A 25,023-nucleotide genomic window follows, 5' to 3' on the forward strand; every position below is an offset into this window, starting at 1 on the left:
ACTTTTCAATTATCCCCGAGGTCCTACTGATAATCACAAAAATTTGCCGATGGTTTTTAATATAGTATCTCGTCGTTACGAACATACTATGTCTACGAAACTAATAAATCATGAAATTAGTACCGTATTATTAGTTTCTTACTCTTAAATTTATCTTTAGATGCTCAGTAGTCAATGAAATAATTCGATAGAGTATCTGAAGATAAATTTAAGAAAGCCTTAAATATAAGGTTTGATTATGAATACGGGCATTAATCACTTAAATTTTAAGAGGCACGCGAATTTCTATAAACACCGACTTTAATAGTATCTCGTCGTAACTAAGACAAGTTTGCAAATAGCAACGCGCTGACTTCATTTTCCATTTTATAATATATATATTCAGGCGTTTGTTATATGATTTGAAATGATTAAAAAATATATTAAATATTAAAAAAGAATAAATAAAAGTAAAAAAAAGTAATTAATAAATAAGTAATTATTTACAATAAATGATTATTTACTATAAGTATATGTGAAACTGAATATGCGGTTCCATGGTGCGGAATTGGCGCAATGCGGAATTGACGGAATGCTTGTGATTGGTCGTGGCTTCATTCCACCGATTCCGCCATTTTCTGTGGCGCAAATTTATTTCTTTTGCGGATTCCGCCGATGCCTGCGTGTGTGCGTGTGTATGTACATATATATATTTATAAAAATTAACCTCGTTAAGCTTAAACGGAAAAAAAACTGTCTCTTACAAGAGCGCATGATTAATCAATACGTTGAAGCGTGGATTCGAATTTCTACTCGGGTGTTTTCTGGATGTCATGTTATCCTTGTTTAACATTCAGTAAATAATAAGACTGGAATATAATACTTCGGATGGGAATCTGAATATAACTCTGAAAATAACTAATTAAGTCTCCAGATAAATACAAAGGTTAATATAATGATCAGAAATAATGATCAGAACACGAATGTAAATAGTATACAGAAGAGTGAAAAATGTAAATCAAAATTAAAACGCAGTTCCGCATATCCGCAGTTCTGCAACTTATGAGGCGCATCCTGAGTTTTATTGTCATAGCATAGGCGTATTGAATCAAAATCCGTCGAAAAATGGCGAAAAAAGGACACGTTCTGATTGGTTATAGTAGATAAACATGCGCAAGAATACATCATGTCTATAGCATCATGGTAGCTAATCATCAAATTCAGTTCTTCGTGACTGTTCATGACGGTGAGAAATCTGAGAAAACGTGGAGAGCAGTGGTGAGATTACAAGATGTAATCCAATGGTGACGCATTGGATGCATACGTGGATTCGTTCGCTACGGTATTTTACGAGGCTTTTTTTGCGTAAGTCATTTGTATAGCGCTTTTTCGTTCTAATTTGGCTTGCTAATTGGGCTGGCGCGAGTCCGTGTTCATTTTTGTGCTCTTCTTTATCGTATCTTTCCATAAATCATTCGGTCTTATATCGGAGGCACCGACTTTCGGCATCGGGACGGGAGGAGATAGCCGTTAGGTCTATAATATCGCGTAATGGTGGCTCTTTTCCTAATAGAATCGAGTTCTCTGCCTTCTCCTTCTTCCTCATCAAATTCTTCCAATTTCGATCTTGGTATGCATTTGGCGGACGCCTCTTCGGACAAGAATATGAATTGAATGCTCACTAATTTGATGGAAGTAATGGCGGCGGCGGCGGTGGCGCCTCTTCCCTACCAGCCTGTCGTTGACACAGCCATCAATTCGCCATTTCCTATGGACACTGATGATGAAAGATCTAGTCGCAAGCGTAATGCTAAGATAACAAGCGAAGAAAATCGAAGGTCGATTCACCTCTCTAAGAATAATTTTTCGATCTTCAATGCATTTGAATTCCACTTGGGTGCGTCGGCGCCTGCCAAAACGAAGAATGTCTCGATTAATAAATACTCTAAAAATAACATTCCCCCTTTGTCACGTATGTATACTCGGACAAGTCTACGCCGATGCATTTTTCTGTACTTTCTTATGTTGTTTCTGAGTTTATCAAGAGTGATATTTTTCTCATTAAGAGGCTTGACACCGGCTATAATAGAGGCTAAGACTGCAGACTAATCGTTTGATCTCTAATCCTGTCTTTGATAAGAATGGCCTTTGAGCATTCATTTCATCCTTTAATCCTCCGCATCGCAATTGTTAAGAGCATTGATCAGTCTATGTCGCTGGACTGTCAGAGAAAATCTAACCTTAACGGTCAAAGTACTTGACGTACAACGCTTCAACAGACGCATGACAATCGATGGCAAGGCCACTTACACGCCTTCGCGAAGTCTGTATAAAATTCGCAGAACAATCACTTCCGAAAGAAGTGGTTTTATTTAATACAAGGTCGATATTTCAAAAGTCAGGATTTATTACGTTTGTTATAGAATTGGCATATCAGTCGCGACTGTAAAAGGACCAAACCAAGATGCTTCTTCTGTGGACTCACTAGAGAGGAAGATCACTCTTGCTCAACTGATCAGGTGCATGCCAAGTGCATCAATTGCGAGGGAGATTATCTTGCAACCTCTCACACATGTCCTATCATTATTAAGCATAAGACTCGGCCTGGCCGCGCAAGAAAATATTCCTCTTGTGGACGCTAGAAAACTAATTGCTTCCAACAACTCCCTCCCCCCATTTTTTCACAATGCTTCTTGATTTAAAACCTTTTCTTACTTCCAAAGTCATACTTTTGCTTCTTCTTCTTCTGTGTCAAAATTCTACAGCTCTCCCTATATTACATCTAGCCTGCCCTCTATAACACCACTAACTTCATATAATCATTTCCAATATCTTGATTATGACGATTCAAAGGGTCCCTTCTTTCCTAATCCTCCTATAAGCTATGCCAAGAAGGCAGCGTTGCCACCTCTGAGACATGGTCAACCGACTGTTTCGGACTCCCCCTCAAAATTATTCATCCGTAAAATAGAATCTGTTGTAGGGAAATAAAAAAATTCTTTCTGCATCATCTTTGAATCATTCAACTCAACAAACAAATCAAGATACTCTCAGAATCACCTAGAATCTTCTGTTTGCACCCAATGGCCGTAATGACACTAACTATGATGCGAAGCATTATTACTCACTTAAAGGAAGCAATAAAAGGCCATGTCCATCGCCAACAGAGAAATCAACTTCAAATATAAGTATGATTATTCAGAAGACTATAAGCTTCCTCGAGAATTGTGAATCTCTGGTTAACATTCCTCCTCTCTTAGTAATGCTGACCTATTAGCAAGATATAGTAATCACCTTCATCTGCAATAAGCATTCACTATTAGAATCCTATAATGAAATTGCTGCATTCGTGACAAACTTTCTCAATTACAACATATCAGACAATTTGACATTTTTCTGCTTGCAAGATACCCTGCTTTATCCAACCTCGCTTTTTTGACTTTCGTCTTTTAAAGTTATTAAAAAGGACTCAGAAAGCTCTGGCCAGAAAGAGAGGAATCTGTATCCTGTTAAGGAACAACATTCATTCATTTGGACCTTTCGAATCTCTCATCTCTCATTCTTCGATAAAAGTAGGTATAGCAATCAATCTCAATGATGCGCAACTAACCGTTATTAACACTACCACATCCGAATCAACATACACTTCAAGAATGGTTCAATAAAATTCTTAACAACTTTCACAAATTCTTAATAAATACAAGAACACGTGATAACAGATGATTTTAACGCACATCATATTTCTTGAGGATGCTCCAAATCCGATCGTCACGGCAGGACGCTTTTAGGCAAAGATAAACAGAGCCTGCATTATGAATGATGGTAATCCTACGCTACTAATACCGCCGGGTTAAACAGATCTGTAATTGACATCACCACTACTTCTACCTATTTGGCGCCTACGTGAAATCTACTGAATCAGATACCTTTGGCAGTAATCACTTCCCTATCAACATAACCATTAGCGATTACCAACTTCTCTTGTCTACAACATGTCTTTCTGTACAAATTAATCCTTGATACGGACAAAGCTAACAAATTACACCATTATATACTACCTCCGAGGAATTTTTTAGCAAGGTGGATGGACTCTATTGAGATATATGAATATTTTGCAGATCATTTACGAAATCTTTCGAGATTGCTCTTCCCCGAAAAGGAGACTTCCCAGGTCAATCCCGGTTCCTAGCGACAGGAAAAGTCCTCCTTAGTGGACGGAAGAATGCTCCAGGACCATTCTAAGTCGTAGAAGTGCCGCAAAAATACATCAGCAGTGTCCATCTATCAAGAATTTCCTTTCATTCAAAAAAGCAAGAATGTCATGCACTAGAATTTTATATAAGATTAAAAAGAGGCAATGGAAGAAATTCGTGGAATCATTTGACTGTAAGACTCCTATCAGTGATACATGGCGTTTAATTAAAGCCTTCAAAAGACGTAATCTATCAGAGCCTTCCAGTGTGATTTCAGATGATAACAGGCAGAACAACCTTCTAGAAAAGGTCAAAGGTAAAGTCTATTCTCCTTTTTGCCCTACGAATACTGGCAAAAGCTTGTCATCAATGATTGCAGAAAACATTCACCATCAGGGAATAGTTTTCAAAGATCTGGATTCGCTCTTTTCCATCAATGAGTTCGCTCGCTTTATTACAATCTAGAAAAAATTTCTCTCCGAGTCTAGATCAAATCAGCTATACTATACTTTCTGCTTTGCCGGTTAAATATAAAGAATTTTTACTGAACTTATTCAACGCTTTTTAGAGAAGGGAATTATACCATCTTCCTGGAGAATCTCACTCATCATCTTCCGAAGGCGAATAATTCTGGTTTCCACTCCATCTCATTTCTATCATGTGCGCTCAAAATCTTTGAGAAGATTGTCTATTTAAGGCTGCAATGGCTAATGGAATCGCAGGCGATATTATCACAAATGGGCTTTAGACTTAACAGGTGCACAGATAGCTTGGTTACTCTCATAAACAACATCCATACAAGTTTTCTGGCGAATGAAATCGTCGCGGCAGCTTTTTTAGACGTAACTGGCGCTTTTGACAACGTGCTCTGAAGCAGTCCTCTCTGAGATCCAGAAAATTGGAGTTCCCATAAGACTCGGCAAATTCATAGAAAACATCATCACTCATAGAAGTGTATACTTTATTGAGAAGAGTCATCTTAGCGAGGCTCTGTATATAAGAGAATTCCTCAAGGTTCGATGCTCAGCTACTTTTCAATATTAATATTCGCGAGATGGATCTTCAATTACACCTTGGAATTTTTTGTAATATGCGGACGACATTGTGATCTACTCTTCTTCGACAAATCGGAGAAGCTGTTGCCAATCTCCAATCTTTACTTAATTTATTTGTGCCTTTCGAATAAAGGTCTAGAGTTATCACCAACCAAATTGAATCTTATTTTCCAACAGAAAGCGCTCCCTTAAAGAAGATTCTACCTTCAAAATTTTTATTAATAATTATTTGGAGAGAGTCCTTAGCGTAAGATTTCTGAGCGTTATTTTGGACTGCAGGCTCAAGGGAGAAGATCACTTCAAGCAGGTCATCAGAAAAGGAAAATCATTGATTAATATCCTATCATCTTTGACAGTGGTCTAGTGGGGTTCCCATCCCCAGTTCTTACTCACCTTCTATAGAGCTATTTTTAGAGAATCCATCGAATATGGCTGCCAGATTTTTGTTCTTCAGAATAAGAAATCTCTTCTTCTACAACTAGAACGACTTCAATACAAAGCAATTAGAACCTTAGGTTACAAACAGTCTACATCCATCAACGTCATTCTGTTTGAGGCTAAGGAACTCTCGCTTAAACTTCGCTTTGCTGCTATGTCCGAAAGATACGTATTGAAATCTATGTCTAGAAATAATCCAATTATCCACAGCCTCAGCTCCAAGGAAAGGATGGCTTTGTCATCCGAGAAGAAATCAAGAGCCCTCTCAGTATTGTCATCCTTCAAATATTACATCCTTAATAAACATGCTTTTAATAATATCTTCCAATTCACCTTTTACCCTGCATTCGAAACTTCCTACTCTGATTTTATTCTCCGACCAGATTATAAGTAAATTATTTCAGATAACAAGGAGAAAGCTGACTATGTTATTAAACAGGAATTCTTAGACAATCTCTTCTCCATTGATCTCCAAGCCTCAGCCATTGTTTTCTACATAGACGGCTTCAGAATGGAAGAGCAGGAATACGCAGAGGCGGCAACTTATTCTCCAGAGCTCGGAGTCAGTTTCCGATACAGGTTGACCTCAGAGGCTACCATGTTTACAGCGGAGATAGGGCGATCCTCCAAACGCTTATTTTAATTTAGGACACTGATTACTTCAAAACAGTGATTTTTTTCTGACTCTAAAAGCATCCTCTCTTATAACAGGGGCGTCACTCTTGTCTGGAATCCAGTTTATCGTGATATTCTCTTCGGCAACGAAATAGCGGATAAGGTGGCCAAGGAGACTACCTTAAAAGAGAGAAGGGACAACTTTAAACTCCCTACATCTGACCCTGGACAACAAAATGTCAGTTCCTCGTTTCAATAAAAAATACTTCAAAAACTACAGGACAACATTACGCCTCACTTTACGCTAACTTCTCTAATATGATGGTACCAGAAAAAGCTACTTAACCGCCAGAAGATCGTCTTGACTAACAGACTTCGTGCCAATCATTACAACTTAAACTTCAGCTTGCATAGGAAAAACATGGTGGATTCTCCAGCCTGTACGTGCGGTGACTCTAAACAGGATGCCAACCATGTAATTTTTTATTGCCCTTTATCTCGCGCAAATTCGCCTCCCTTGGTAAATTTATCAAGAAAATTTTCTTCGTTACTCTAATGATATTTTCCCTATGCTTATAGATCCTCAAGTTAAAATTTGCAGATTTCTCTCCTTTTTCAAGTCTTTGCAACTATTGATCTGAGCTCCCCTTTCTGCTTTCCCTCTTTTCTTTTTTCTCCTCTCTTCTTGGTATCCGAGTGCGGCTCGACCGAGAGTAGCGTGGTTTGATTCGGTTCACTCTGGGTGGTGCGTGGAGTTTTTTGCCGGGTGGAGGGGGAGACTGATGCTCTTTTTGATTCTAATTCTTTTCCTTTCTACGGTTTGACTCCTGTGGAAAGTTGGAAGTGTTTGGGAACGACTGGCCAAGTTTATCTCGTCAACGAGGACCAGGGTCATTAATTATAAAAGACAAGACATGTAATCCAATGTAATTGACCGAAATTCTATTTTTTTTTAAAAAGCGTAAGACAAAGAATCAAAATCTTTATAATATATTTATAATATATAAAATATTTATAATAATCCTGATAAAAAAATGTCGCTAAAATTATTCTACGTTTTAGAACATTTCAACGAAATTGCTGAAAATTTGCTGAAATTTCACTGAAAGTGAGTTTTCTAACATATTGAAAAATCATTGAATTTGAATGGAATTTCTCTGAAATTTTGTTGAAATTTCTCTGAAATTTTATTGTAATTTCTCTGAAATATTTATATTATTAAAATTTATATTATTAAAATTTCTCTGAAATTTTGCTGAAAATTTTTGCTGAAAAAGCTAGAAATCGCTGAAAAATTGAACTGAAATTTTTCTAAAATGCTGAAATTTCGCTGAAGTATTCCAAAACATGAAATAACTTCAGCGAAATTTTTCTATCAGAGAAGGTAAATTAAATAATGATATTTTGGAGATACAAATAAGTTACTCAGTTATTAATAATTATAATTCTCTTTGTCAAAAATTCTTAGCTTATGATAGACTGTTGCAGGACATCTTCATCAAGCAAATTAGAACGATTATTTTCAATGCGTTCAGAGTATTAGTACAAGGATGGTTTGATCACTGCAGATTACATAAACACACAAATGTAGACAAACAATTGTACCTATTAGAGAAAAGAGCGACGACTGTAGCTATAGCTGTCATAGCTATAGGACCATAGCCATAGCTAATCAACAATTAGAAAATTTAAGGGCAGAGAATAAACGTTTAGCAGGAAGACTTTTTAAAAAAAGTAGTTTCTGCTTGAAAAATAATTGTAAAATCTCCATAGTTTTACTAGAGCCAGTTTTGTAAATATGCTGAGATACAGGATGCTGACTCTGATATTTTTACCTGACTACATCTATGCAGTATTGATGTATTTATGATCATATTTAGCAGATTAAATATTATCTAATTTATATGCTATGCAAAGTAAATATAATAATGAAAAAAAATGTTAGTGGAGAACAAAAAAACATTTTCAGATATGGTAATAGTCACGGATGGTATCGGAATTGAGAATGTTCACATATAAATTTCATTATTCAGCGTAACAATGATTGCAGCTTTTTGCGCGTAGGCGGCGTATACAATCCACATTGCATGGATAGTTTAGTGCCATATCAATATTATATTTTATGCAGCTAGGTAGGTTTATGCTTGGTAGTTACATGTCCTTTTACATGGCACATAGACTTATAATCTATATCGCTGCGCTTATTTAGTAGGAACATTAATTAAAATATAATTTTTATTTGTAGATGCATGTGCATGAGACAAATATGAATCTTTATCATAAACATTTTTTATTTTTTATTTTGGGCTATATTAGGATATATCGGATGATAATATATCGGATCGTTACTGTTGGCAAACTGAAAATAATTGCTTCCATGGATATAGAGACGATCAATTTTTGGAAAAAAAGCAGATTGTACAAAATTACTTGTACTTTAAGCAATCTGCTGTGTTGTCGTTTGAGAGAAGGATGCTCAGATAAAAGTGTCAGAGCTAGCATCACGTATCTCATATTTACAAAACTGGCTTCTTGTGAAATTATATATTACAATTATTTATTGTGTAAAAAATAGATGCTACTTTCCTCAAAAAGCCTTCCTGCCAAACTCTCTGCTCACTCTCTGCTCTTAAATTTTTTAATTGCTGATTAGCTATGGCAATAATAGTTGTCTCTTTCTCCTCTAACAAGTAGTGTTTTTTTATATGTTGTGCAAGAGAATTTACGTTATCTGCAGTGATCAGCTATCCTTATATTAGTACTCTGAACGCATTGAAAATGACTGCTCTGATTTGCTTATTGAAAATGTCTTACAATCTAGGAATTTTGGACAAAGAATTATAATTGAGCTTATTTGTACCTCTGAAATATCATTTCTTAATCTTCCCTGGTGGAAAAATTTCGCTAAAGTTATTTCACATTTTGGAGCACTTTTCAGCAAAATATCAGCATTTTAGAAAAATTCAAAATTTAATTTTTCAGATTTTTAGTTGAAAATTTTATTTTCAGCAAAATTTCAGAGAAATTTCAATAAATATTATTTAAAAAATTCCAACAAAATTTCAGAGAAATTTCAGCAAAATTTCAGAGAAATTTCTATTCAAATTCAATGATTTTTCAATGTTAGCTGAAAAATTCACTTTCAATGAAATTTCAGCAAATTTTCATCAATTTCGCTGAAATGTTCCAAAACGTGGAATAATTTCAGCAAAATTTCTTTCTACCAGAGTTATTATAAATATTTCATATATTATAAATAATATAAATATACTATAAATATTTTGATTCTTTATCTCGCACTTTCAAAAAAATGGATTTTCTAAATGGACTTTCAGCCGATTATACAAACGAGATATTATTATATAAAGACTAACATCCTTATGGAAGTTCTTTGTAGATATTGAAGTGATTAAGAGTTAAAAACTGTAATATTGCACTAATTTTATGATTTATTAGTTTAGTAGATTGTATTTATGCATTTAGAACTCAATAATACTCGATTTAAAATTGTGATTTCATTGTTATCAAAGTTTTATTATTAACAGAAATAATAACTGCAGAGAAAAAATTGTAATTTTTCTGTAATACATAGGATATTATAGTTTTATAAGTACATATTTATTTATGGAATATTTATGTAATAAAAATCATGATTTAATAATGTATGAGCCAAATATTTATGTTAATAATAGCAAATATATATCAATTGTCGATGTCAGTGTTTTTCAATTACCTTGGAGACTTTTATTATACTGTGGAAAACTTTGCCCAGGATTGACGATCTTTAATAGTATTTCGTCGATGCATTGGATTACTATTTGTAACCTTACCTTGCTCATCACGTTTTATTTTATTCTCATATTTCTTGCTCAGTCACAAACAGTCACGAAGAACTGAATTTAATGATTAGCCATTAGCACTGAAATTTAGGTTTGGAGATTCGAGATTGAAATCTGAGTTCTGATGTTGGAGACCAAACTTGAGAGCTGAAAAATGACTATATAGAACGGAATTCATAGACGTTGCTCAAGATTCGAGATGGTCTTAAGCTAGTGCATGAACCAATCAGAGAGCTATATTAGCATCTTAAGACATTGCTTGAGATTAAGTATGAATTCCGCCTTATTGAATTCAGGCCATATGCACGTCAATTTTTGACACCGTGATTTAGTATGGACTCGTACCACATCTATTTTATCGCCATCACATAGCTATGTAGTACTCAATTTGAAAATAGATGTACTGGCGCTAGTGTACGGAAGAAGTTCCATGAAAAATATCGAGATGGCCTTTCTCAGGCTTCTCTCTGCTTCGTACTATGATCGATCTCGAGTGTCATGGTATGCTCCACCGATCGCAGAACGCGGCTTGTACTCTACGGTTACAACGACGGTGCTCGGGCGGAGTCGGGCGCGCCTTCGATGACGGCGACGTCATGGCGCAAGATGGCCGTCGGTATCGGGAATGGTGTATTGTAGACGAAGCTGGGCGGAATTCCGAGTAATAGGTGTGTCGGTGTTTGACATTACGTGCAAAATAATACTCTATTAGAATGATGCCTTGTCGTGTTGTTGTCGTCGCTGCTGTGAGCTGAACTCAGAATTTTGGCTCTGTGCAGCGCAGTGCTTGTCGTGTAAGAATTATATGTATAAATTGGCTCTGTGTGCTCGTCCAGTCTTTCCCTCTCTTTCTTTTATTATCTCACCTCTCCCTCTCTCTCTCTCTCTCTCTCTCTCTCTCTCTCTCTCTCTCACTCTCTTTGAAGTTGGTGATAAGTAAATGTTGTGGGAATGTCTGGTATAGGAGATCACCAATTTCCTTTCTGCAAATTTCTGTTATACTTGCGAGAAGGATGATCTTCCCGAAAGCTTCTGCTTATAGTGCTTCAAAATTAAAAAGGAAAAATCGGCGAAAATCGAAGCGTAAATTGACATGTGCTGAGAAATTTGAGAATCTAAGAATGAGGTGCCGCCGGCTTTCTTCGAGGTTATAACAATACTCTGTCAGGTTTCTAATGAACAGGCACAGAATCATTAAAAAATACAATCGAAAGTGTGATAATACTGAACTAGAGAAAAAAGCAAGACAAAATACCTAGGAAGTAGAAGACTATGTCCCTCTCTTGCTCGTCTTGGTGCTCTCTTTCTCTCCTAAGAAGAAGCTTTACAGAATTGACTGAGAATGCAGTAATATTATGGCTAGTATCATTATTATTACAGTATCGATGTAACTGGTTGCTTCTTCAAAATTGTTCTGAAATTGCAAGTCAAGTTATAAGAAGAATAAAAAAGTGATAATTATATATTACAAAAAGAATAGATACCTGTTTTGAAAAAAAGGAGAAATTCAGAGATAGGGAGTTTAGAAGGAGATGGAAAGAAGTGTTACTGTGTTGTTCAGAAACAGTCAGATATTTGTTTTGAAAGAGGAAATTTTGAAATTGCGAAAATTTATAGATTCTATAACTAAGCTTTCAAGATAACAAAAAAATTTCTGCAAACACAAATGATCAAATTGCATGGGAAGTAATACCTTGAGATTTCATTTATAAGAACAAGAACACAGATACAAAGAAATTGTTAAGTGGTCTTGATAATTAATTTTTTCTGGGATACAAGAAAGAACACACTGCGATAATTCGTGATTAAGATGTTACAGATCTATTTATCATGATGATATGCGACTATTTAACCAAAAAATTGATCTGCAATCGATCGATTAATTTCATTGAATGGAGCATGATATTGATTTCCGTGTTCGAATCCGATGAAAAAATATCAAATAATCTGAGAAACCAAAGAATGTATTCATAACTAACTGCAGAAGCGATTAAACATCCAATAAGGAAGAAGGAGCCGATAAAATAACATTGATTTTCGAATTTGACTGATAGCGCGCGCAAGTTTCTTTCTCTCCCTCTTTCTTTTTCTGATATAACTAAAAATTGCGATATTGGGCATATACATGTCAAGAACGCACAGTGCACGCGGCGAGGAGACTTTTACGCGCGACGGCTGACGCACGAATCTCCGTCACTTGTACGATCGGCGAAGCAAATACGCCACATGATCGGGAAATGTCGGCTTCGAAGTCGTGACAGTAGACGAATAGTTTCGATCGAAGCGGGAGCGATCGCGTGGAAATCTTCGTTGAGGGAGAAATAGAGACGCGTGTTTTTACTGCTTCTTGCTCGCAAAACAGGGACATTTGATTTACATATAATAGTCAATTTAATTTAAAAAACAATATTTCATTGATGAAAAATACTGAAAAGTACTGATTGTAAGTTAATTGTGGACTTGTCAGAAAATAAATTTTGCGAAACGATAAAAGCCATGATTTGGCTAGTTGCCAATAACAAGTACAAGTTTCGCAGAATCAGTATTTTATCAGTGCTTTATTCACGTAAAAAATATTTTCTCTTAAAAATTGAGTCGGATTCATCACACGATAGAAGCATTAATACAAAGTTGTAACCTGTACATATTTGGAGCAAGAGAGAGTGGGCAATTATTGATTAAGGTAGGGCAAAAGAATATCAGTAATAAGGAAAGACAAAAAATGTCCCAAAAGATAAAGATGCTAATATGACTATATAATGATTTATGATTTTTTAAGAGCCGAGGTATACACCTTTGCATAACGCATATAGCATGAGAAAAATCAACCTCAATCAGTCTTTTATGAAAAGGAAGGAAATGAAGACTTTTGATTGGTTCATTTTCTTATAAGATATACGTTATGTAAAACTTTATGCTCTTGTTTTAAGACTACTTAAGAGTCTTAAATATAAGAACCGACTATAAATATTAACCTGGGAGAAATGGACAAGAGAAAAGAGAAATAAATAAAAAGGAGGTAATAAAAAGAGATAGAAGGATAGAGAAAATGAGATAAAAGAAATAATAGAAGTGAATTAAAATGAGATAAGCAAGATAAGTTCGGTAGGGAAAAGAGAAACGCCGATTTTCGTTTTTCTTTTATCTGTAGTACGCGTACGTGTGAGAGTATGGATGTGTGGTTGTGAGTGTAGGTTACATGTGATGCGAGCGCGCGCGTGTACGTATACATCATTCTATATGCGCTTGTGTCACGCGCTCGAACGGTGCGCGTGGTTGTTAGAGGCGCATGTAATTTGCCGGTAATTATCCTACAGATCCATTGCTTCCGGGGTGCGAATAACAAAATAATACAATAATTCCGACGAGCACAGAGAACTATCGCGAGGTGAGGACGATAGCAATATATCTACAACGTGCAAAATGTGGAATATGATGTGTGATGTGATGCCGACGATTGCGGAGGACAGTATGAGCCAGCGGAGCTCGCAATTTTCCGGCGAGGATGGGAACATCGAGCAACTGATGGTGCAAATGCTAGACGAGCGTGACAAAATGATGGAATCGATGCGCGAGCACCAAGAACGGCTGCAGGAAATGGAGGCGCGGTTGACAGAGGTTGAGAAGGAACGGGATGCTTTGAATCGCCAGCTTAACGCAAATATTCCCCAGGTAAGTCAATAAGTTCTGTTCGCATTGTTTACATTTTTCGAATTCAGTATCTTCGCTTTTCGATGCTCGAATCATCAATTCATCTCATTTCAAGAGCAAAAATTTTTCAAGGTTTTGAACAGCGCGGTCATACCTAATTCTGTATTTATTTATAGTTGATTGCAATGACTTTGAACATGTTTATAAAAACAATAGCGGCCTTATGCTCGTATTAAACTATGCATTGACAGTAAATAATTGTTTTAAAAAAAGGGTAAAAAAAGCGTCAGATATAGAAAAATGAAGATGTTTTAATATATGTATATTTTCTTACATTCCACTGCGAATTTTGAAATCTTTTTTATAATTTTGATAACGTTAAAAGATAACGTTAAAAATTTTAAGATGTTAAGTTTAATTATTTAGAACAAGATTAATTTTTTTCTATGGAAAGAGCAATGAAATTTCGGACGAATAATTTTGTAATGATATATGGTGACACGATATTGAATTTATATTTTTTCTTTAGACAAAATTTTTTCGTCGCTCTTTTTAATTATGTTTAATTATGATCATGGATCTTCGCAATCGTTAAAACGTTTACGTAACAAACATACCGCGGAAGCTGATTTAATGCGAACTATACTCGCATATATATTATCTTTGTAGTTGCTCCACTTTCCGCGAGATAAGCATGTTGCTAACGTCATAATTAACTCCTTGTTTAGTATATTTTACTTTACTGCTGAAGTATATGTCCAGCGTACATATTCGCATGATTTTTGGGATGCTTCTAGAACAACAAAAAAATCATAAATTAGATATTTACTTGTTTCATGCAAACTATAACTTAAATTAAAAAAATAGATATTTACTTGTTTCATGCAAACTACAAGTTAAATTTAAAACAGAGCTGGGATTTAGTTGCACATTTCGGCCGATTTTCAGTTTGGTTCCTTACTTCACCGATCGGCATTTAGATTATCCCAGCTCTGATTTAAAAAATTGAAACAGCTTTTTAAATAAAAATATATGAAGTGTAAAAGTTCAATTTTACAATCAAATGAGTAAAAACAAAACCTATATGAGCCGACATAGGTTTTCGAGTGTAAAATTAATAGAATTTATTAATAGAATTTTAGACCACATTTTTTTGGTCAAAATTCAGTAGTAAATTGATGCATTAATAAATTAATTATATAAACTATAATACTATTATAACAAGTCTTTTGATAAAATTATAAAGATGTGTGTTCAAAATTTAAATTCTTCAAACATCATAATATTTGTTTGAATAATGTGTACGTAAGTCAATCAATAAAATGGTGTTATTACTGTAATAATAAAAATTCTCATGATAAATCTTAATATTATAATTAAATGAAAACCTACATAGCTGTATATACTTTAATAGACGAATAAAGTGTAACATTATGAAAATCCGTTAACCATTAGTATGCGAGACATTTGAGAGAATAACAATACATATACAGAAATAATAAATTAACAGAAAAACATAGAGGTGGGAGAATTGAGACTTTGTAAAAAGGTCACGATATAACTTTTTAAATAAATAAATAAAAATTATCTTGAATCTTTTTAAATAGTACCATGCAATTTTTTTCATAACACTATAAGGATCTTTAATAGCGTTTCTCACTGGGAGAAGTGCATTATTTGTGCACACTGAATAAAATGTGTTATTCCACTATTAAAACCAGTTCGTTTTTTTAGTGTTTTTTTAGTGTTTAATGTTACATTGACAAAACTGGTGCAAAAAAGTTGCACTGCATTCAATTTTTTCTCCACTGTCTTTAAAAATGGTGGAGATAAGTGCAAGTTGAAATTAATTGAAATTGAGATTGTGTTTATGCTTTTTAAGGTATGATATTACGTTAAGATATAATATTATTCTAATTATCTTCATAACAATAATAATATTATTTCTATTTAGTTCTAATATGTGTAATAATATGCAACAATCTAAATATTTTGATGTTTAAAATTTTTGAAATTCAAGAAAAATTAAAAAAGTTTTTTGTTAGAAATAAATAATAAAAATCAGAATATTATTATAAAATAAATAATTCAATGATGTGTTTCACTGAACTTGCACTGTTACTAATGCAATTTTCATCGAACCTAGCATGGTGCTGGTGCTGCACTAGTTTTCTCAATGAAAAACGCTATAAGACGAATTCAACGTATATAAGAAATGTAACTTTATTATATATGTTCATATATAATAAATTTTATTGATGCATTAATAGAGAAATTTTATTGATGCATTAACAGAGAAAAATTGTAAATCTCTTTAATGATAAATAAATATTTAAATGTTTAAATATTTATCCTCCTTCTGTAACACAAAATTTTGTTCTTTTCAATAAATTAATATGCCTACTATTAAGTTTTCATTAGGAAATTTTTGAAATTTTTTGAAAGTTTTCATTAGGAAATTTATCCGCAAATACTGTTCAATGTTTCTAAAAGATTTCTCTAATAGATGATTTCTAACTTTTTATAAGTTAGCGGAACAAAATAAACAAAATCAATCAATAATATTTTTCTTTATGTAAAATTTTTTTGTCTTACTCGTTTGTTGCTAAAAAGTTGAAAATAGAAATTTGTTGTTCTATCAGATTTTTTTTTAAATGATGTTCCAAATGCAAATTAAGTTAGCAGGACAACATAAAATAACAATATTATAGAGGAGACCGGAACTCGTTGACATAAGAGGCAAGTTGGCACTGCATTCCGTTTATGTATTTATAACGAAAGAAATAATGGAATACTTACTATAAAATATTTCTTTTAGAACGTAGGTACTTTTTGCTAAGTTTTATTTAAATCAAACAAGTATTAAAATATAATAGAAAGAAAATCTGATTCAAGAGAAGTAATTTTTTAAGTATTTCGTATTTTCATATTAATGTTCTTCGACTTGAGAAAGCAAATTTAAATATTATTAGTTAAAAGTATTATTAGCGTATTATATTAGTTAAAAGAGAAGTGTTAATATACATACGTTATTTTGAATACTAATGATTTGTTATAATAAAACGAAAAAAATTGGATGTTTGCGGGAATAAAGTATGTTACATACATAAAAAAAGATAGATTAACTTGTTGTACCGTACCGTGTGAATATTCAATTACAACTTAACTATGGCAAAATACACTTTATATATTTAATATTTCTACATTAAAATAAGAAATAGAACTAAAATTTATATTTGTTTTTTGTAATAATATTTTGGTCATACAAAATAACTGTCAAAGATATAATTTTTGCTAAGAAGAACATATCTACACAAAAAAAAGGTTTCTTTAGATTTAGTATTCTAGATTTAATATTCCTATTTATTTGACTGAAATTTGTTTCATTGAAACAACATATGCTTGTACAAAACATTATTTGTTTTAATAAAAATTTGTTGTTTTATTTGAGAAATCTCTATTGTTTAAGGGGAAATTCCGTTTTTTTTGGGGAATTTTTTTTTACCAATATACAGTCAATACATTTGAATTTTGGAATTGTTTTACTATATTTAAATTACAAAATGTAATTAGTTTTTTTTTTTTATTAAATTTGAGCCAATATTACGACTGTTATCTCTCCTCAAACATGATGCTGCGCGAAGTATCTCCGTTACTGGTATACAAGATATTTTCCATCTCGGTTATCTAAAATATAAAAATCTGATAGTGTTTAATTTTATATACATAGTTATCGTTGAATTTTGCCAGGAACTGGCCAAAAAAAATTAATAATCGAGAAAATGGCGATAAAAATAAAATATATAACAGATTGGTTTTCTTTTTTATCATAAAGGGATAAAGGGATATTTCCTCAACATGCAGTTCAAAGCGGAAGATGATCGGTCTAATAGATTCATAGATATCATACACATCAGTCGCGAAAAAGTTGTTTCGAGAAAAATGCTTTTAAAGTTTTAATGCGTTAAGTTATATACCTGCGCGCCGAATTGGTCTATTACTTATAACTTCGCTAATTTTACGAATTTCGATTTGAAATTTGCTGTACATATTTTTAACATTTCATTCTATAATATTCCATTTTAAAAAATCGATTTTTTTTCCCTCAAAAAATGGAATTCCCCCTTAATAGAAAAAACATTATTATTTGAAGTAATATCTTTCAATCAAACAATATATTATAATTATTTGGTTACAATAAATACAAACAATGAAAAAAATTATTTATTTGAAAATGGCAAAATATATTAATAAAGGTTTACGTAAATTAATTGCTTTCTTAGATCAAACATTACATTTTTTGGCTGAAATTGGCAACAGCTTGTATAATAACAAGATTAAATGAACAGCGTTACGTGCTACAACTATGTGCCATATAGTTAGTCGCACGAATGCGGAAGATAGAAATTGTCTCTTCAAATAAATAATATTTAAGACGAAGATATACATTGTTTCAAATTCAAACAATCATACTTATTGATTTCCCAACAGCACAAAACTTACAGCAATATTGCTACAATATTGACCTATAGCTCTTTTATTTGTATAGTATTTTTATTTTATTGTATATTATTTTTATTTATCTTTTATTTAAGAAAATCAGATAGTACAGAAAAAGATTTTTTTCTAGATTTAATAAATTTTATTGCATTTAAATAAATTTGTTATTTGGAATGATCTAATCAATGTTTGAATCCCAACAGCACAAAGTTATAGTAATATTGCTAGTAATATTAGCAAGTCCACGTTTTTTTCAAGTCCATGTAGGTAAAAATTCTTCTTTTTCGGAAATCCGTCATTTTATTGAGAGTTCTGGTAACTTCCTGAAGAGTTCTAATAATTATCCTTAATAATCGATGCGCTAAAACCAATATTTAAAAAACTTTGAAGTGTTGTCAGAATTCGAATTGAAGTGTTCGAATTTTTCTACTTCAAGACCCTAAAATTTTTTTGTTTGCAGTTTCAGCTATTGCATTATTAGGGATAATCATTAGAACTCTTCAGGGAGCTACCAGAATTCTCAATAAAATGCCGGATTTTTGAAAAAAAATGTTGACCAGCATGGATTATAATTAGAAAAATTCAAAAATTGAAACTTCAAAGTTCTAGAACTTTTTAGATATTGATTTTAGCATCGGTTATCAAGGATAGAACTTTAGAACTTTTTGGGCGGCTCAGAACTCATAACAGAATGGTCGAAATCTAAAAAAAAAAATTTTTGGAAATCTAGTATTTTCTTGAAAGTTTTGGTTGCCCCCCCCTCTCCCCCAAAGAATTCTAAAGATTATCCTTGATAATCGATGCGCTAAAACCAATATCTAAAAAGTTTTAGAACTTTGAAGTTTCAATTTTTGAATTTTTCTAATTGTAGTCCACGCATGTCAAAATTTTTTTTCAGAAATTTGATATTTTATTGAGAGTTTTGCTTATATCATAGTGCTATAATGAACGGTAATAAAACGACCCTTCAAAGTTTCGGAACTTGGCCCTCCCAAAACTTCAAATTTCACCGCTTTATTCGTTAGAATTTTTTCTAAAATTGATATAGAACTCTAGAACTCTTCGAGAAGCAATCAGAACTTTGTTTATTTTTTCAAAATTTTAAAAATGAGTGGTCAGCTTCACAAAAATAGATTTTTGTCGAAAGTGAAAATTTATTTTTAGGAAGTGTCTGTTTATTAGTGCTGTATTCAAGCATGTGTGTTGTCCGGGTTGCCTTCTCTCTCCTCTTATAATTAAAACAGATATTCATTGTTGAAAAAAAAAACATTTTTACGAGAAAGTTTCTTGGTGAAATGTCGTTCTATTTTCTCGCAATTATAAAATCGTGAGTAAATAATGTCGAAATTATTATATATTTAATTATTGTAAAATATAATATTTTCATTGCAAAACAATTACAAAAACGACTAAATAAACGAACATACAATAACATTTGATAGTAATTGTTTAATATTAAGATAACATTTAGATTATTAAATAATATATAGACGTTTCAACAGGCTTCTTCTCACAGTCTTCTTCAATATAAATTAAATCAGCTTACTCTACTTAAGGCTCCTGAGTAATCACCATAGTCATATTGAATCGTGACGTCAGAAGCGAGAAATGAAACGTTAATTTTTATTACATGCATTTATAAATAAAGACAATTCGGACAAAACAAAATGATGAAATTGCTTTAAAACATTTATAAAAATGGACGAAAACTGTGCTTATCCCTCCTGATCGGAAAAAGTGATAAAGGCACGTATAAGTGAAAAAAATAAGCTACGCATGTGCATTGAATAAAAGCACTTCATGTGTCTTTCATCATTTTTATGATTATTTACTGTCAGGGAGGCAATCTTATCATGTTATTTTATCTAAATTGTCTTTATTTATAAATAGCACGTAATAAAAATTAATATTATGTCTCGTTTCTGACGTCACGATTCAAGATGACTGTGTGACTACTCAGGAGTTTTATGTAATATAAAATACTGTTATCGAAATAAATTTCATGTAACTATTCCACTATAATTAAATCTGATGGTAATGGCAAACCATGTCCGTCTTAAAAGATGTTCAAATTTTAAAATATCCAAAATGATAATTCTTATTTAACGGCGAAAATCACGTTCAGTCCCATAATGTAAGTTTAATGTCAATTTAAATTAATATACTAATGAAATCAATTTTAACAAAATTTTCAAATTGTCCTTATCTGATAATAATGTTTTATATCGAGTCCCAAAAATTAACTTCAAGTTAATATTAATTAAACTTATATCATGAGATCGTGATCGAACGTGATTTTTGCCGTTAAATGAGGATTGCCGTTTTGGATATTTTAAAATTTGGACATGGTATTAAGACGGATGGATGGTTTATCATTATCGTCAGATTTAATTATATGAAATAGTTGACCTGGAATTCATTTCGTGATTAAACAATAGTATTTTATGTTAAATAAAATAAGCTGATTTAATTTATATTGATGAAGATTTTATGAGTCCAAAGATCGACATCTATAGATTATTTTGGTATGTTACCTTAATATTAAACAATTACTATTCAACATCATATGCTCGTTTATTTAATCGTTTCTGTAATTCAATTATTTTGCTGTGCAAATATTCATATAACAATTTGAGTAATATTTATTTTCATTGCATTTTTAAAGAAGAAAATATCTGACATATCTCCGATATCATTATTCTGAGCATGTAAAAATGCTTCCATTTTACTCGTGCAAATAATTATACTTTTTGAAATAAATCAATATAATATGTTTTTTTCATATTAACATCAATATAACATATTTTTTTCTTAAAGTTCACATTTTCCTCTTTTCAAAACACTACTTTTTTTTATCTGTATCTTGTTTTATAATAAAGATATAATTTGTTGAAAAACAAACTGATTATTGCTGCACTCTTTTCACGAATTGTTCTTCGATATTTTTTGGCATAACTTTTTCAATTATTATTAAAATCTTTTTATGTTTTGATATTTCGATTCTATACATTCTGGCATTAGAAAAAAATATTTCATTGAGATTTGTGATAACAGAGCCAGTCAAAAACGCCGTGGGTGATTTGGACTCAGATATGTAAATTAGATTCTAAAATGAGATAGTTAAGAGTTAAAAATTCTAAGAACAAAACATGTATTTAGTATTAACCAAAAAATTGGCTTTAATATGATATAATACCTAATAATTTTATAATTTCATTACATAGTAATCATTGTATTTTGCTCTCTCTCTCTCTCTCTCTCTCTCTCTCTCTCTCTCTCTCTCTCATTCTTAAAATGAATACATTAAAAACTCAGCCGGACATTCAAAATAAAGAGTACAGATGGTTACCCTATATATGTATATAAACGATAACTATAAACGATCATTTAGGAAAAAATGACTTATTTTACAACAAATTCGTAACTTGCGTACTTTGAGAACGAAAAATTCAAACATCTCTGTACTTTTAAGTAAGCAATACATTTTTTACTGGTACTTTATTCCTGTACATGCTACCGTCACATGCTAAGAAGTTGTTTCGATGTGGCACTGAAGATAGCAGACGGATTTAGCAGACAGTGCGCGCAATGCTTGACCAATAGTGCTCATCGATGTTCTTGTTCAAAGTGTCTACTGCAAGTGTCTACTATAAAAAATTGTTCTAAGCAGATTAAACATCAAAATAAACATTGTGCGCTATTTGAGAATGATCCTACAAAGTGATATTTCAGGTTCAATACAAAAAGAATACGGTAAAATACAGTATACATAACGTTCTAAGGCTTAAAGATGATATAATATGGAAATATGATATTTTCTGGAAATCTGTTAACAATTTTTCTTTCAAGAGGGGCTTTCTCTTTAAACTTTTTATACGCGTTCTAGAAGATATTAGGAGAATCTGTACAGTTTGAAAAAGGGCTCTTTTTAGAAATCAAGTTATTGAAATAAATTTCAGAGATAGACGCAAACGTTCTTTTTTCGAAGTTAATTTTTTAATAATTTTTCTTGCAAGAGAGATCTTGTTTTTAAATTGTACAAGTCATCAATATCTCCCAGAACGTGCATAAATGTGTATAAAAAGTTTAAAAAAAATCTCTTTTAGAAAAAAAGTTATTTTAGATTTAAGGAAGATTAAGATTTTAAGGAAATATCATATTTCCATACAGTATTGTGCAAGATACTCTATTTTCAATATTTAGGTACAGGTACTTTGGAAAAAACGAGATATAGGTACTAAAAAAATAAAATATGTACAGGTACAGGTATTCTAAATGTATCTTAAAAATACTTAGGTTTAGGCACTTTCATTTTTAACATAAAATTTCAGAATAAATTGTATTTTGACGACAAAATGGCGTTTTTTTTTACATCAAAATGACGATAATTTGCATATTAAGATCTATGTATTTCATGGATCTATATGTAATATTCACTTATTATACGTATATTTTATATGCACATACATAAATATTCTATGCAAGTAAATTTAACATATAAAATAAAATAAAGTAACACTTATAAAGCCATTAATTAATTTTTTTTTTCGAATAATCGACATTTATTGACATTTATGATGACCTAAAAAATAAAGGTCGACATGTTTACAATTTTTCTTTTATGTTATTATTATTTGAATAAATTTACTTACACACTTAGATCTTTTGCCGGTTCTTTATCAATTTTTTATTATTATTAATTTTACATAATTAATTATTCATTGTGTTTTACAAATTTAACATTCAAAATTTTCGCCAGACAAATTATTTTGTTGCGGTTGAAATTTGTTGCCCTATACTAAATATACGTTCAACAGATGCGGAGCTCGGTAAAAGCGTATTATTTTCATAAATATCACTTTTATAAATGGATATTTATCCAAACTATTTAAGTTTGGATTTATCAAATAAATATTGAGCATTGTATTTTATCTCTGTCAAGCTAGCAGGACCAAATGAGCAGAATCGAAAAAGACCTTTTGAACTATTTAGTGCTCATTTTGTGCTATAAAAAAATTTTGTACATATGCCATTTAGAAGGAACGTGTGACAACTTAACATCAAGCTAGCAAGACCACAAGAAAAAAAAAAAGAAAAAAGAAAAATAAAATTAGATTCGAATAGTACTGATTTTGTGCTAATTTGTGCTTACCAAAAAAAATTAATATATTGATATATTTCTCAAGAACTAATCTCTGAATTGCATATTATTAGGTTCAAGAGCAAAATATCCTTCGTCACGAATAGAATCAATCGTTATTTTCACAATATAAGCGTTATAATTTGTGTCGCTAAAATATGAAGTGAGTGCAGATTTTTGCCCGTATTTATAGTCAGACTTTGTACTTAAGACTTCCTTAAATTTTCTTCTTTAAATGCTTAGCAGCTAAAATGAAATTCGTAAAATATCTAAAAATAAATTTAAAGAAGCCTTAAATATAAGGCCTGACTATGAATACCAGTATTTATGCTTCCGTCGTTCCTTTGAAAACTCATGGCGAATAGTACTTTACCATTAAAGAGTAGGAATAGTTTCCGAAAGATGGGGGCATAAAATCTTTCATATTTTGGCAGCATAATTCTGATGAAGCCTTTTCTACATTACTTGTCTTTACACAGAAAAGAGACTGCTTCCTCTAATAATACATTTTCATATAATTGTTTTGAATTTGAACAATCGGACATTGCAAACCATTTTAATTTGAATTTTGGGATGGAATAGTTGCTGATATATAATATGGACTGTTGACCTTTATATATTCTTCTATAAAAGAGATTTGACAATCTGTAAATTTGGGTTTTTCTAAATTTTCATAAACTTCTAAACTTTTTTATGTTTAATATGACTTTAATGTTATCATAAAAACTTCCATCTTGTTTTACACAAGATATTTTTAACAACATTTACAAATCTCATAGAATATATCGGCTGCTTTTGTCGACTGATTGATTAAATTTCAAATATCGGCTGTCTTTCGAAAAGGCATATATATATTTTACAATAAGATTGATCATACTAAGTTTTCAATGAATCATGAAATGCGAGTAAATTTAATGTATGAGCAATATATCGAAATTGCCTAGGAAGATTAACTTCAGATTCATGACTCAGGTTACTTTCAAAATCAATTGTTAAGATGCTTACTTCAGAAGAAATTCAGGGCTCGTTTAATTTAGGGCTCGGCATGATTCATACTTCTCCATCGATTTTCGACTCGGCTCTGCCTTGCGCTATTCTTTTCTTCATTACACCGCGCGCAGTCCAAATGCCGTTTGATGTTTAATAACGCTCATAGACATGAGATCCTCTTTGGGCGCTCATGCAGTAAACTTCATTCTATCTTTTTTTTTTATTCATTCTATCTTAGTTATGTAATTTGCCATCATACGTAAAAAAATCAATTTTCCATTTTTTTAAAAATTTTGTTGCAATTAATAGCTTGAGATTCAAATTTGATTCACTATCTGCTCCACTCAATTTTGTAACTGGTTGATAAATTAGTTTGTTCACCTGAAAATCAATAATGCATATAAATCATTAATGATATATTAATGATCTATGAAATCCATACACCGTTGGAAAAAAATATGTCAAATTTAACATAAATCGCATGGTGGTTCACTCAAATTTTTGTGTTAATTTAATATATGATGAATATGTTACATCAGCTAAATGGTTGTATAAATTATGAATTAGAATTTTAATTTTACCTTTTAATATACACAGACAATACATATATATATATATATATA

General features: G+C 31.9%; 3 protein-coding genes across 4 annotated transcripts in view; 2 read left to right on the forward strand and 1 right to left on the reverse strand.

Moving 5' to 3' along the window:
* The first annotated feature begins 1,059 nt into the window (after positions 1-1,059).
* On the forward strand, positions 1,060-5,402 carry LOC108692713. 2 transcript variants are annotated; one of them, XM_018201104.1, is made up of 3 exons: positions 1,060-1,344; positions 4,098-4,488; positions 4,741-5,402. In XM_018201104.1, exons 2-3 carry the CDS (start codon positions 4,296-4,298, stop codon positions 4,866-4,868), a joined length of 321 nt encoding a protein of 106 aa, XP_018056593.1. In that variant the 5' UTR covers positions 1,060-1,344; positions 4,098-4,295; the 3' UTR covers positions 4,869-5,402. The 2 variants fall into 2 exon arrangements, with proteins under 2 accessions (XP_018056593.1, XP_018056592.1); XM_018201103.1 differs by lacking the exon at positions 1,060-1,344 and adding an exon at positions 3,481-3,551.
* Positions 1,335-2,706, reverse strand: LOC108692710. The gene is made up of 2 exons (XM_018201094.1): positions 2,695-2,706; positions 1,335-1,706 (listed from the first exon to the last, which is right to left on the reverse strand). Exons 1-2 carry the CDS (start codon positions 2,704-2,706, stop codon positions 1,461-1,463), a joined length of 258 nt encoding a protein of 85 aa, XP_018056583.1. The 3' UTR covers positions 1,335-1,460.
* Positions 5,403-10,637: 5,235 nt separating the features above from the next.
* The window catches only part of LOC108692711 (liprin-alpha-2-like), a 40,716-nt gene continuing 26,330 nt past the window's right edge, over positions 10,638-25,023 (forward strand). The window contains exons 1-2 of the mRNA XM_018201095.1: positions 10,638-10,787; positions 13,437-13,791. Of these exons, the coding sequence (XP_018056584.1) occupies positions 13,543-13,791 (249 nt within the window). The 5' untranslated portion in view covers positions 10,638-10,787; positions 13,437-13,542. The remainder of the gene's footprint in view (positions 10,788-13,436; positions 13,792-25,023) is intronic.

The sequence above is a fragment of the Atta colombica genome, unplaced genomic scaffold (assembly GCF_001594045.1).
Source record: "Atta colombica isolate Treedump-2 unplaced genomic scaffold, Acol1.0 scaffold80, whole genome shotgun sequence".
Taxonomy (NCBI): domain Eukaryota; kingdom Metazoa; phylum Arthropoda; class Insecta; order Hymenoptera; family Formicidae; genus Atta; species Atta colombica.